The sequence below is a fragment of the Poromitra crassiceps genome (genome assembly GCF_964638095.1).
Source record: "Poromitra crassiceps genome assembly, chromosome: 10".
Lineage (NCBI taxonomy): Eukaryota > Metazoa > Chordata > Actinopteri > Beryciformes > Melamphaidae > Poromitra > Poromitra crassiceps.
This window is the reverse complement of record NC_139631.1, coordinates 5,245,003-5,260,002: the sequence shown is the minus strand read 5'-3', so window position 1 is coordinate 5,260,002 and position 15,000 is coordinate 5,245,003. Positions and strand designations below refer to the sequence as shown.

The 15,000-nt window shown below is 44.8% G+C and overlaps 1 protein-coding gene across 1 annotated transcript in view; it reads left to right on the top strand.

Moving 5' to 3' along the window:
* Nucleotides 1-15,000, top strand: part of LOC310783948 (metal transporter CNNM4) — a gene marked incomplete at its 5' end in the record, with an annotated part of 68,177 nt that overhangs the window by 17,912 nt on the left and 35,265 nt on the right. The window contains 3 exons of the mRNA XM_083644884.1: nt 11,277-11,420; nt 12,373-12,513; nt 13,224-13,393. Of these exons, the coding sequence (XP_083501010.1) occupies nt 11,277-11,420; nt 12,373-12,513; nt 13,224-13,393 (455 nt within the window). The remainder of the gene's footprint in view (nt 1-11,276; nt 11,421-12,372; nt 12,514-13,223; nt 13,394-15,000) is intronic.

Sequence of the window (15,000 nt, the reverse complement as noted above, 5' to 3'; positions counted from 1 at the left end):
CTGTGTTTTCCAGTGTGTGTCTGTGGTCAGTGCTGTTGATATGCAGTGGGTTGTGTTTTCCAGTGTGTGTCTGTGGTCAGTGCTGTTGATATGCAGTGGACTGTGTTTTCCAGTGTGTCTGTGGTCAGTGCTGTTGATCTGCAGTGGACTGTGTTTTCCAGTGTGTGTCTGTGGTCAGTGCTGTTGATATGCAGTGGGCTGTGTTTTCCAGTGTGTCTGTGGTCAGTGCTGTTGATATGCAGTGGACTGTGTTTTCCAGTGTGTCTGTGGTCAGTGCTGTTGATCTGCAGTGGACTGTGTTTTCCAGTGTGTGTCTGTGGTCAGTGCTGTTGATATGCAGTGGGCTGTGTTTTCCAGTGTGTCTGTGGTCAGTGCTGTTGATATGCAGTGGGCTGTGTTTTCCAGTGTGTGTCTGTGGTCAGTGCTGTTGATATGCAGTGGGCTGTGTTTTCCAGTGTGTGTCTGTGGTCAGTGCTGTTGATATGCAGTGGGCTGTGTTTTCCAGTGTGTGTGTGGTCAGTGCTGTTGATATGCAGTGGCCTATGTTTTCCAGTGTACAGATACTTTCCAAAAAATTTGAATATCATGGAAATACCATGGATGACCGTGGGCTTCGGCGGATTGTCAAGCAAAGACGATTCAAAAATTTGGCAGAGATTCAGAGGGAGTGGACTGAGGCTGGAGTCAGTCATAACTGCTGATTTTCTTCACACTATTCTAATTTCTTGAAATAACTGTTTTGGGGGTTTTCTGGAGCTGTAGGCCAAAATTATGAAAAATGAAGCAAATAAAGGCTAGAAATATTTCACTTTGTGTGTCATGAATCTATAATCTATGAAAGTTTCACTTTTTGAAAGGAATTATGGTGAGACATGATATTCTACTTTTTTGGAAAGGATCTGTATGTGTGTGGTCAGTGCTGTTAATATTCAGTGGGCTGTGTTTTTGCGTGGTTGGTACTGTATGCGTGTGGCATTCCTTTCCCATACAAACTCCTCGTCTCCCTCCCACCACCCTGTCCTTTTGTCACTGATGTTTGATGTCAACAAACACACAGGCTGCCTGGCATGCTGGTGACAGAAGAAGCAGGTCACCCAGTTGAATTACTGGACCTGCTGGGTTTGAGGCCGCTCCTCTCCTTAACTCATTCACCGCCAATGACGTCTTTGACGTGTTATCAGAAATAGCCCTCCCCGCCAATGACGTGTTTGACGTGTTTTTGTTTTTATTACTGCAGGGCGTAGTTTAAACACTTCCCCAGCCTGTCACATGGTATCAGGTCCCTATCATCTAAGACAACACGTGAACAAACACATACCGCAGCTGTTGTTTTGAAATTGAGCAGGAGGAAAAGCAGAAAACTGGTAACGCTTCCTTGTGCAGACAGGAGAAACGCCATTGAAACGCGCCTCGGCGCGCTGTACGAGCTGGAGTCGCCTTCCTCTGTGCCAGCCGGGAGAAAGTAATCAAGAGATGTGTTTGATCATCGGAGGAATGAGGAAATGATCGATCAGTTTGCGAGGGCGGTGAGGACGTGTTGAATAGCCGAGGGGAAAACGGGAACGATCAGATAGCAGGGGATATGACAGGGGGACGAGGACGGGTGCAAAATAAACACACAACAGCAAGGCACAAGGCAGAAGCGGGAGTCAGAGCAGCCTGCTGTCCTTTCTCAAGAGCTATTCAGTTGGTTCATGTAATCGCTGGGCTGCGTGCCCTCCAGTGTTGCTCCTGGCCAATCCCAGCGCCACAGGGCGTGGTTATTGCTTATCATATGTGGGGTTAGAAATCTAAAAGGGGGATCGTGTGTGTGTGTGTGTGTGTGTGTGTGTGTGTGTGTGTGTGTGTGTGTGTGTGTGTGTGTGTGTGTGTGTGTGTGTGTGTGTGTGTGTCTGTCTGTCTGTCTGTCTGTCTGTCTGTCGGTGTGTCTGTCTGTCTGTCTGTCTGTCTGTCTGTCTGCACACTCACACCGAGTAAACTGTATTGTTGAATGTAAAAAAAAAGCACTTCATGTGTAGTATATATATATATATATATATATTTTTTTTGTCATTTGTGTCCTAACGAATAATATTTACATGTCTGATGTCAATACAGTTCAAAATAAAAGAATTGAGAGCGAGTTCTGCATGAGATTGTGTGCATAAATACATAAATGCCATTTTCTGCAATTTCTTTTCTCAGAGAGACATTTTGGGGGGAAACAGGGTGTATATAAATGGCTATAAGTAGAGTACAGAACATGCTAAAAGCTCACTTTTTTTTTCCTGGTGAACCCAGAGACGTACATCTTCATTTTGAGGTATTGCAAATCACTCTGGTGCTAATAGATAATTTACTGTGGGTCTTGAAAGATGACCAACAATTATGAAAATCTTTGGCCTGTGCTAAATATTGGCAGTCCTAAACTGGCGGTGAATGAGTTAACTCATTCATGGCCAGTTTAGGACTGCCAATATTTAGCACAGGCCAAAGATTTTCATAATTGTTGGTCATCTTTCAAGACCCACAGTAAATTATCTATTAGCACCAAAGTGATTTGCAATACCTCAAAATGAAGATGTACGTCTCTGGGTTCACCAGGAAAAAAAAAGTGAGCTTTTAGCATGTTCTGTACTCTACTTATAGCCATTTATACACACCCTGTTTTCACCAAAAAGGTCTCTCTGAGAAGACAAACAGGAGAAAAGGCAATTTTTGTAAAAGACACAATCTCAGGCAGAACTCACTCTCAATTCTTTTATTTTGAACTGTATTGACATCAGACATGTAAATATTATTCGTTATGACACAAATGACAAAAAAATAAATATATATATATAATATATATAATATACATGAAGTGCTTTTTTTACATTCAACAATACAGTTTACTCAGTGTGAGTGAGTGTACAGACAGACAGACAGACAGACAGACACACAGACACACACACACACACACACACACACACACACACACACACACACAGAGAGAGAGTTCTGTCCACAGCTGCTGCTGGATCGCACCTCTTCCCAGGGAACACTACTGATCGCCCCGCAAATTAGCATAGGAGGGGAACACCACAACTGGTCTGAGATCAGTGTCTAGCCTCCTCTGCCTCTGCATCGTTTTCCTCCTCTCGTTCGGGCTGGGACGAATGCTGCGACACAGGAACGGGGTCGGCTTGGCTTTGGGACCAGGCGCTGGAACCAGATCGATCATGTTGGTTTGACTACCGCCAACAATTCAATCCAGGTTCGCCCTGCAGCAGAGGCGACCAGCGCAGCGCGCCGAGGGGTGTTTCAATGGCGTTTCTCCTCTATGCAACAGGCAGCGTTTCTCCGTTTTCTCCTCCTCTTCCATTTCAAAACAACAGCTGCGGTATGTGTTTGATAACGTGTTGTCGGCTTGTCTTTGAGGCTAGGGACCTGATAACATGTCACAGGCTGGGGAAGTCTTTGAACTACGCGCTGTACTAATAAAAACAAAAACACGTCAAACACGTCATTGGCGGGGAGGGCTATTTCTGATAACACGTCAAAGACGTCTTTGGCGGTGAATGAGTTAAGTGACTACTACTGCCAACATGCCCTTGAGCAAAAAGATAGTTCAAACAATTGCAGTGAATTGAGTCCTCTGCTGTAGGCTTCAGAAAGGGCAAACATTTCCATAAATGTTCTCCATATTAATTTGGTGCAAGAGCTTCCTAGTATTCTGACCCCCGTGTGATCACTCTGTGAGCAGAACAAAAATGATATTCAGCTTCTGTGTTCTCAAACCTGGTCAGTTTTTTGTACCCTTTTTGGATCCATGAGGACGAGTAACCTAATTTCTTAATTCTTTGGGTGATATTCGTTTAACCTTCAGTTGCCCTTGTGGCTGGTGCTGATGAAGAGTAAACATGCTCAGAAATGAAAGTGGCTGCTGGAATAAAGTTTTGAAAATGATTAGCGACATCTTTATGAGGCAGTTTATTGCTACAGCGGGAAATGCTAACTAAACCTAGCTTAGCTGTGGCAGATTCTGCTGGGCTCAGCGAAACAGGAGGAAATTGCCACATCCAAGTTTTGTCAGTTTTGGATTTGTTGTTGTGGCCTGTTTGATAGACCCATTTCATGGGGGCCATTTTGTGCCGAAAAGACAGGGTAAACACAGGTGCAAGCAACACACTAATGAGGGTTTCCAAATTCCAATCATTCCAAACCCTCATTATTGTTTTGCTTGCACCTGTGTTTACCCTGCCTTTTCGGCACAAAATGGCCCCCGTGAAAAGGGTCTAGTGTCTCGTGTTTGTATCATCAACTTTATTGGCTCTGTGAGGCATTGATATTTAGAGGAATCAGGTGTGTGTGTGTGTGTGTGTGTGTGTGTGTGTGTGTGTGTGTGTGCGTGTGCGTGTGTGTGTGGAGAGAGAGCGAGAGACAGACAGACAGCAATATTAGCTGCTTAACTGATTTTCTAGCTGTCGGGCCTAAGTCTGTGCTGCCTTGTTAACCTCAATTAGTCTTAAGCTCCAAGATGTGGTTTGAAAAGAGCAAAGATTTAGGAGCTCTACTCGATAGCAGAAATGTCCACGACAGACAGACAGGCACACAGCAGCTGCCCTTCAGAGCAGGTGCGAGGGCAACATTTAAAAGCCTTTATTATTTTACATTGGCAAATCTGAAAAGTAAAAAAACCGACTGATTGCACAATTGCTTACTTAGTCTGACCAGCAGCCATGAAAATTAATTAATTTTCTGCCGGTTGACTAATTGATTGATCAAGTAATGGTGTCAGCAGCACTGCGGGTGCGGCTCGATATGGGTGTAGTAGGTCAGGTCAGTGGTCTGTAACCATGTGCCAGAGAGAGTGAAGAGATGGTAGGGTTTCATTTCCGATTTTTGCTAACATCGAATATCTCACTATTTGCGTGGGACCATATATCGCAATATTACAATTTTGGATAATGCCTGTCAGCACCTTCAACCTTCAACTAGAGAGAGGGGACCTGAGCAGCTGTGGTGAAAACCTGCCAGCTAAACAGGATTATTTGGATGAGGTCATGTATGTGCTGCGGTGTGTTGTAAGTCAAAGGAACAGGAGCTGCTGCTACAGCTCGTGCCTCGTGTTTCTCACTTCCTGTTTTGACGCCTGTTACTCCTCCGATCTCACAGCATCCCCCTCACTCTCCTCGTGTGGGAGAAGGTCTTTTTGCTGAGCCGTTGTGGAAGCTCGTCTCGTCATACACACGGCTTTGTCAGCGGGTGAACTGTGTCTTGCCTCTGCAGCAGAGAATGCCTGTCAGGGTTAGCTTCTAAAGACACAGCCAGCGAGGAGAGAGAGGGCTTTGTGGGACTACAGAGAGAACGGAGGCCGCAGATTATAAGAAGCAGATCTTCTGCCATGTTGTTGCTCCATCCTCTGCTCCAGTCTCTAACTAATGACATTATTTTTTAGCACTTTTCCCTCCCTATCATTGGTCGGTATCTGTTTCTTCAACAAGCTCAAAGTGTTCTGATAGGCTGATGACTAGAGCAGGGCTAATCTACGGTAATCTGCTGTGGAAGTGCAAAGTTTTGAATGAGTTTGATCAGGCCTAGATTATGGAGAAGTGTGTCTGTCCGTCCAACTGTCTTCCTTTATTTCTATGCCTCTTGATGTGTTGTCATTTCCACCAGTGGTATCGAAAATGATATCGAGACGAGTATCGTTATTTTCCTGGGTATTGTGTCGAAGTTAGGCATTCTAGTATTGTGACCCAAAGGAGTCAATAGACTCTCAAGTGACTCTCTGGTGACTAGCGGTAAGTATGCCCTCCGGGGTCCCACCACTTCCTCTGAAATATTGACTCAGCTCCACAGAGAGCCGCGGGAGAGGTCACACACACACACACACACACGCACACACACACACACACACACACACATGCACGCACGCACACACACACACACGCACACACACGCGCACACACACACACACACACACACACACACACACACACACACACACACACACACATACACACACATACACAGAGCCTTCCTCATTTCTCTATTTCTGTTGCCACAGTGACCTAGCATGGAATCAACAACAATCAGCAAATGAATGTAGTAGGAGGCTCAGTGTGGGAGGTCCTGGTACTGTACGTCCTGTCAAAATCACACCTGAACAAGTGGATACAAGCAAAACGACTGAATCTTCCTCAGAAACACGAAGCCAGACCATCGCCACCTGACATTTCACCCATCCAGTCTAGGGTTGGGTACTGAAACCCGGTAATATCCCGAAAATATCCACCTGCTTCAAAACCGGCGCCACGTGCACATGACGCACCTTCACTAATATTATCGTTTGGAGCGCGCCGCTTTAAATCCTCTTAAATCAAAAGAATCCACTTTATATCCATATCCTTTATATTAATTTGTAAAAGTATCGGCTCAAGGCAAGCACCGGTTAGGCACCGGTAGTCCGGTACCGTTTGAAAATAATTGTTTTTGCACCGGTAGTAGAAACATCCGAAACAATACCCATCCCTAATCCCATCTCATGGGTTCTTCAGGTCGATCCCCCTTTACACCTGACCTGGCCTTTACACCTGACCTGGTCTTTACACCTGACCTGGCCTTTACACCTGACCTGGCCTTTACACCTGACCTGGTCTTTACACCTGACCTGGCCTTTACACCTGACCTGGCCTTTACACCTGACCTGGCCTTTACACCTGACCTGGTCTTTACACCTGACCTGGCCTTTACACCTGACCTGGCCTTTACACCTGACCTGGCCTTTACACCTGACCTGGCCTTTACACCTGACCTGGCCTTTACACCTGACCTGGCCTTTACACCTGACCTGGCCTTTACACCTGACCTGGCCTTTACACCTGACCTGGCCTTTACACCTGACCTGGCCTTTACACCTGACCTGGCCTTTACACCTGACCTGGCCTTTACACCTGACCTGGCCTTTACACCTGACCTGGCCTTTACACCTGACCTGGCCTTTACACCTGACCTGGCCTTTACACCTGACCTGGCCTTTACACCTGACCTGGCCTTTACACCTGACCTGGCCTTTACACCTGACCTGGCCTTTACACCTGACCTGGCCTTTACACCTGACCTGGCCTTTACACCTGACCTGGCCTTTACACCTGACCTGGCCTTTACACCTGACCTGGCCTTTACACCTGACCTGGCCTTTACACCTGACCTGGCCTTTACACCTGACCTGGCCTTTACACCTGACCTGGCCTTTACACCTGACCTGGCCTTTACACCTGACCTGGCCTTTACACCTGACCTGGCCTTTACACCTGACCTGGCCTTTACACCTGACCTGGCCTTTAGACCTGACCTGGCCTTTACACCTGACCTGGTCTTTACACCTGACCTGGCCTTTACACCTGACCTGGCCTTTACCCCCCACCTGACCTTTACACCTGATCTGGCCTTTACACCTGACCTGGCCTTTACACCTGACCTGGTTTTTACACCTGACCTGGTCTTTACACCTGACCTGGTTTTTACACCTGACCTGGCCTTTACACCTGACCTGGCCTTTACACCTGACCTGGCATTTACACCTGACCTGGCCTTTACACCTGACCTGGCCTTTACACCTGACCTGGCCTTTACACCTGACCTGGCCTTTACACCTGACCTGGCCTTTACACCTGACCTGGCCTTTACACCTGACCTGGCCTTTACACCTGACCTGGCCTTTACACCTGACCTGGCCTTTACACCTGACCTGGCCTTTACACCTGATCTGGCCTTTACACCTGACCTGGCCTTTACACCTGACCTGGCCTTTATACCTGACCTGGCCCAACATTCAACCTCAGATTGTAGTGTTGGATAGAGAAAAAAGAAAATCACTGATAACTGTGGCCAGGAGCCATGTGAAGATGCACAGATCAACTGAAACCACTTCTGGAAGTGATCCGAGCCACATAAACAAGTGGAATACATTGCAGGATCTCCAATCCATGCACGGCAACAGTGTGAATTTAAATGAACTTCCAACCAGGAGACGCATGCAGCTTGGCTAGCAGCATACAGGACATTGGATTGTCAGGATGCTCGTGAATGGCAGCGAGCGGGACAAGGTCTTAAATGTCTTTTTTTAAAGGGTGTCAATATTACAAGAGGACGAGACATGAGCCGACATGAATTTGTGTTTTGCAAGTGATCTGATTTCAGAGTGTGTATCAGAGACGCATTTAGGTGTCAATGTGTCAGGTGTCAATGTAATCCAGATATACAAGATCTAGAAACAATCGTAGAACATCGAACATGTCGATCATAAGGTCAATTGTTGTTAACAAAAAAATCAACTACAAACAATCTGCAGCAGATATTGTTCTCTTTTTGTAAGTAGAGGAGGGAAATAGACTCCTTCAGTAACGTTAAAGCCAGACAGGGGGAAATAGACTCCTTCAGTAACGTTAAAGCCAGACAGGGGGAAATAGACTCCTTCAGTAACGTTAAAGCCAGACAGGGAGAAATAGACTCCTTCAGTAACGTTAAAGCCAGACAGGGGGAAATAGACTCCTTCAGTAACGTTAAAGCTAGACAGGGGGAAATAGACTCCTTCAGTAACGTTAAAGCCAGACAGGGGGAAATAGACTCCTTCAGTAACGTTAAAGCCAGACAGGGGGAAATAGACTCCTTCAGTAACGTTAAAGCCAGACAGGGGGAAACAGACTCCTTCAGTAACGTTAAAGCCAGACAGGGGGAAATAGACTCCTTCAGTAACGTTAAAGCCAGACAGGGGGAAATAGACTCCTTCAGTAACATTAAAGCCAGACAGGGGGAAATAGACTCCTTCAGTAACGTTAAAGCCAGACAGGGGGAAATAGACTCCTTCAGTAACGTTAAAGCCAGACAGGGGGAAATAGACTCCTTCAGTAACGTTAAAGCCAGACAGGGGGAAATAGACTCCTTCAGTAACGTTAAAGCCAGACAGGGGGAAATAGACTCCTTCAGTAACGTTAAAGCCAGACAGGGGGAAATAGACTCCTTCAGTAACGTTAAAGCCAGACAGGGGGAAATAGACTCCTTCAGTAACGTTAAAGCCAGACAGGGGGAAATAGACTCCTTCAGTAACGTTAAAGCCAGACAGGGGGAAATAGACTCCTTCAGTAACGTTAAAGCCAGACAGGGGGAAATAGACTCCTTCAGTAACATTAAAGCCAGACAGGGGGAAATAGACTCCTTCAGTAACGTTAAAGCCAGACAGGGGGAAATAGACTCCTTCAGTAACATTAAAGCCAGACAGGGGGAAATAGACTCCTTCAGTAACATTAAAGCCAATCAGGGGGAAATAGACTCCTTCAATAACGTTAAAGCCAGACAGGGGGAAATAGACTCCTTCAGTAATGTTAAAGCCAGACAGGGGGAAATAGACTCCTTCAGTAATGTTAAAGCCAGACAGGGGGAAATAGACTCCTTCAGTAACATTAAAGCCAGACAGGGGGAAATAGACTCCTTCAGTAACGTTAAAGCCAGACAGGGGGAAATAGACTCCTTCAGTAACGTTAAAGCCAGACAGGGGGAAATAGACTCCTTCAGTAACGTTAAAGCCAGACAGGGGGAAATAGACTCCTTCAGTAACGTTAAAGCCAGACAGGGGGAAATAGACTCCTTCAGTAACGTTAAAGCCAGACAGGGGGAAATAGACTCCTTCAGTAACATTAAAGCCAGACAGGGGGAAATAGACTCCTTCAGTAACATTAAAGCCAGACAGGGGGAAATAGACTCCTTCAGTAATGTAAAATTGTATTTTTTTTATCTATCCTTTATTTAACCAGGAAGGTCCCATTGAGATACAATATCTATTCTGCCAGGGAGTCCTGGTCAAGATGGACAGCAAAAATAAAAGGTTTCATATAAAAATTACAAACGGGGACAAATAACATAGAATACACACAGAAACACTACAAGCAAACACAAACTACAAGGATTAAAGGCTAAAAAGAAGGGGCTAAAAAGAAACTTGACAATCGCACATTTCACATGCAATGACATTGTTCTATAAAAACAGATTTTAGAGTATTTTTAAACATGTCAAGAGGGGGTAAAGATTTCATGTTTAAAACACCTTGTAACTCGTTCCAGGCATATGGTGCATGAAAGGAGAAGGAAGATTTACCTAGCTCTAAAGCCAGACACGGGGAAATAGACTGCTCAAACTCTCTCTGCTCTATTCCTGTTGTGAAACATGTCAAGGTCAGAGTGGACGGGGAATGTGTAGAATGTGAGTGTGGCGTGGTCGGCATGCAGCCTGGCATCAAGGACACAGTCAAAACAACAACACTCACACCCTGTGATCTTTTAATGGCTGATCATATGAGCCCTCTCCAAATCCCACTGCTCTGCCACCGCACTCTTTCTATAGACACGTTGACAGTGGGCCTTTGTTGCCTCTCTCGCTCTCTCTCTCTCTCTTTCTCTCTTCTTCTGCTTCTTCTTCTTCTGTCAGGGCAGAGGTGAGGGGGCATTATATTTCGCCGTCTGGGGTCGATCCCCCAGAAAGCCTCTGAGTGCTTAACTCTGCTGCTGCCATTAATGTTTGCCATCGCCACGCTGGTTTGCCCACGGCCATTCAGCCAGAAAGGGACAGCTTCAACATTGTGTGTGTGTGTGTGTGTGTGTGTGTGTCTGTGTGAGTGTGTGTGTGTGTGTGTGTGTGTGTGTGTGTGTGTGTGTGTGTGTGTGTGTGTGGAGTACAGTACCACACATGGCCAAAGTCCAGACCCAACCCTACTGTAACGACCCGTACACATTAACATGCTGTTTGCAGTACAAGCAGAGACAGAAGGGCAGTTAGAAAAGAGCTGCTCTACATAATGATATGGATATTTGTCTAGGGATGGGACAACCATCTTATTACAACTTATTACTCTCTCTATATATATATTATATAATGTTTGCACATCGGCAACAGTTAAACATTTAATTTAATTTAGTATGTCCACTATAGATGAAAATAGTCCAGAATGCTTATAGAAAATGTTGAAAAGCCAAGTACAATTTTGCTTCTCAAATCATCAAAGCAAAAATAATCAGGGCTGTAATTGTAACCATAATTGTGCACCTGTATTTCCCATAGAGTTGATTAACCCATTGATACCTGATGCAGGTATCAATGGGTTGTGTGTGTATCCCTTTAAGACCGCGCGGTCTTAAAGGGATACACACACAAATGAGGGATATACACGCAAGTGCTGCATCAGGTATCAATGGGTTAAAGACTTTGATCCATCCTGTCGACTGATAATCCAGCAAATGCTTCTCTCTGTCCCACTTAGGAAAATCCCATCTGGCCATTGTCCAAAAGGTGAACAACGAGGGGGAGGGCGATCCTTTCTACGAGGTGGTGGGATTGGTCACCCTGGAAGACGTGATCGAGGAGATTATCAAATCAGAGATCCTGGATGAGTCGGACCTCTACAGTGAGTTGGCTTTGCTCCTTGCATGTCTGATGGCAGACGCTGTGTTTTCACCGAGTTGTGGATTGTTTGATACGCTGCCTAAGTGCCTGTCACTGCAGATAAGACTGTGTGTTTGTCTTGATCTGGCTACAGTCATCTAATCAAGTGTTGTCTTATCTTTGTGATGGGTGAAACAGATATCATGTTGAATTAAGCAGTGAGTCACTCAGGGTGGAGGTTTTTCATATCAACGACCCCTCATTTCATCCTCATTGGGCCACGGACCCCCATTTGATGAGATTTTGACTCACTCTCAGACCCAAATCTGAGAATATAATCTTTGTTTGATATGATTTTAGTCCACAACTCCATGACCGACTGTATTGTAGTTAGAGAGATAACAGAGGCACTATGATCAAAACAGTCGTTGTTCTACGTTCTCACTAATTGTTAAGTTCTTGTAACTGAAATTATGGTGAAATATAACATTTCATCAATTTGTTGGGGACCCCCCGGGGAACGCCCTCAAGGTGGTCCCCGGAACCCACGTTGAGAACCAGTGCTTTACAGAACCAGTGCTTTACAGAACCAGTGCTTTACAGAACAGCTAACATACTTAACAACTCTTCTACAAACACTGTGCAGCATGGCCTTGAGCAGCTTATTTATTTTATTGCACACCATTGCAACAAAACAAAACAAAAATCTTCATTATAAATCTTCATTTTTTTAAACAATAATAATTAAATAATAATAGTGATTCTTCTGCCAAGAGATTTGGGTCTTCAACAGTAGCTAAACAAAAAGGCTGCTTATTAATAGTTAAATGAGCGGTTATCCGGGCACACCTGTGTGTTTGTCAGATATCTTACAACTATCCATTTTATATACAATAATTAATAACAATGTCTGCTCTGTGTGTGTGTGTGTGTGTGTGTGTGTGTGTGTGTGTGTGTGTGTGTGTGTGTCTCAGCTGATAACACCCGCAACAGGAAAAAGGTGGCACCCAATAAGAATAAGAGAGACTTCTCCGCCTTCAAACAGACAGAGAGCGAATCAAAAGTCAAGATCTCTCCTCAGCTGCTGTTGGCTGCCCATCGCTTCCTGGCTACAGGTGGGGACTGGACACATTAAAGCGCACACACACACACACACACACACACACGCGCACACACACACACCACAGTGTTATTAACACGCTGCCAATACCACATTTCTAGCCTCTGACCCAATTTTCTTTTCTGTATACATGTATTTGTTTGAGTATTTTATGTATTTATTTATGTATTTATTTATTTATTTATGTATGTATTTATTTATGTATTTATTTATTATGTATTTATTTATTTATGTATCATTACTCAACACACGTATATGTCGTATGTCAGTATATGTCTTTTATTTAGCCACAAGCTTATCATGCGATCAGGTTGGCAGGAAATGAGTGATGCGGTTATTTATCTTGCCATCGTGCATCAAGTCCTTGCATGTAGTGAGACGTCTTCTCTTTGTATGTTTACTTAGTCTTACTTAGTCTGTTTCACAGCCAAGCAGTGTGCCTGCACCTGCCCACTAGCAGAAGGCCAGACTGGAATCCATCCAATGGGATGCGATGCCTCACCAGCGCTGTTGCTATGTGTCTGGTTAGCGAGCCTTAGCTGATACACTCTGCCAGGGAGAGTTAGCACTAGCCGCGGCTAGCATGACGTATATTGTGGTCATCCTGTGTTATATGAGGCAGTATAAATCTGAATTATTGCCCTTTCAAAAAAAACATCAAAAGTAAAAGCCAATCTCTCTCTCTTTCTCTCTCTCCCCCTGCAGAGGTGAGTTTGTTCAGCCCGTCTCAGATCTCGGACAAGGTGCTGCTGCGAATCCTTCGCCACCCCGACGTGATCCAGGAGATCAAGTTCAGCGACAGCGACAAGCGCTCGCCTCATCACTACGTCTACCAGAGGGGCAAGGCCGTCGACTACTTCGTTCTCATCCTGCAGGTACGTGATGCCTCGGGTAAGGGCGGGGCGGGGCGCTGACTTCCTGTCGCTTCAGTCAGAGTTTTGTCATCCAATCACGGCAGGATGCACGAGGCGGCGGGTCGCGATCAAGCGGTCAAAACCCTCGGGTGAATTTTGAAGTCAGTTAAGTTTTCAGGGCAGGCAGCAATTTATCTAACGTCAACTCTAGGGGCCGGCTCAGAAAAGACTCCAAACCTAACCTAACCCAACTCCATGCAAGTCAATGGAACCACAACCCAACATCTCTCTAAAAATATTAAATATAAATTACCGTATATGGTCTAGTGTCGGGATGCTCGATAATTACAAATTGCTCACATTGCTACAGTATCCGATCAGTTCACACTTTGACCCCTTTCACACCAGGGGTCCAACCAGGGTTCTTCCCAGGTTGATTTTGGGTAGGGCTGGGTTAAAAAAAAATCGATTCTCCGATTTTGAATCGATTTTTATTTTAATCCTTTGATATCGATTCATATGTCCAGAGATCGATTTTTTTTATTAAAAAATAAATAAAATAATAATAATAATAAACGGGCTATAATATTATAGGCTGTGTGTGGTAGTTGAAACATAGTTTCAAGTTGACGTTTATGTTTGTAGTTGAAACAAAAACATAAATACTGTAGGCTACATAAATGGAAATGTTTGATCATTAATATCTACTTTTAGAAATTATATAGGCTGAAATCAAATCACTGTGCATAATTGTGAAAGTGTCTTTATTGACAGATGAAAAGGCTGTTATTTACCCTTTGTCACCACCTGGTGAGTAAATATATGTGTAACTAAAAAAAATTGACAACCGGTCCGCAACTTTTTCCCCATGTATCTACCGGTCCTTGGTGCAAAAAAGGTTGGGAACCCCTGTGTTACATAACTGGACAGTCATGTAATTCAGGTTACAGCTCAAAAAACATGTTTTGGTATCACTAACCATATCGATATTGAAATTAATCGAATCAGAATCGAATCGAATCGAATCGAATCGGGCTTAATCGATTCGGAACCTTGTGAATTGGAATCGAAGCGATTCTTCAAATTTGAACCAATACCCAGCCCTAATTTTCGGTATGAAAGGGTTAACCCGGGCTGCCTGACTCGGCTTGGTGGGTCGGAGCAGGGTCGGAGCAGGGTCGGACAATGGTTGATTTCAGTGTGAACGGCGCCACTCGGGTTGCTATGTTATGCTAATAGCCTATGCTACTTGTTCTGCATCTCTCCCATGTTGTGACCCAGCTCCTATGTGAATAGTCAGGTCCAGAGATGAACCTGTGTTGACTGACTTGGCTGTGGATTGACAAAAGAAGGGTTGAACATGTCAATCAATCAATTAATCAATCAATCAATCAATCAATATTATTGATAATATTATACTATTTGATTTGTTTTATTGCATTTTGTTGCACAAGGAGGCACCCCCTCCTCCCCAAGTGCAGCCGGGGCTTAGCAGCACTGAGCCACACACTTACAGAACCCCGCTCTGTCTCGGTGTTGAACGCAACTCTAAGCCGCACCCTGTAACAGATGGCAGTAGGCGTAACCAGCAGCGATCCTACAGGGGTCCCAAACTGTTGGTAAAGCCA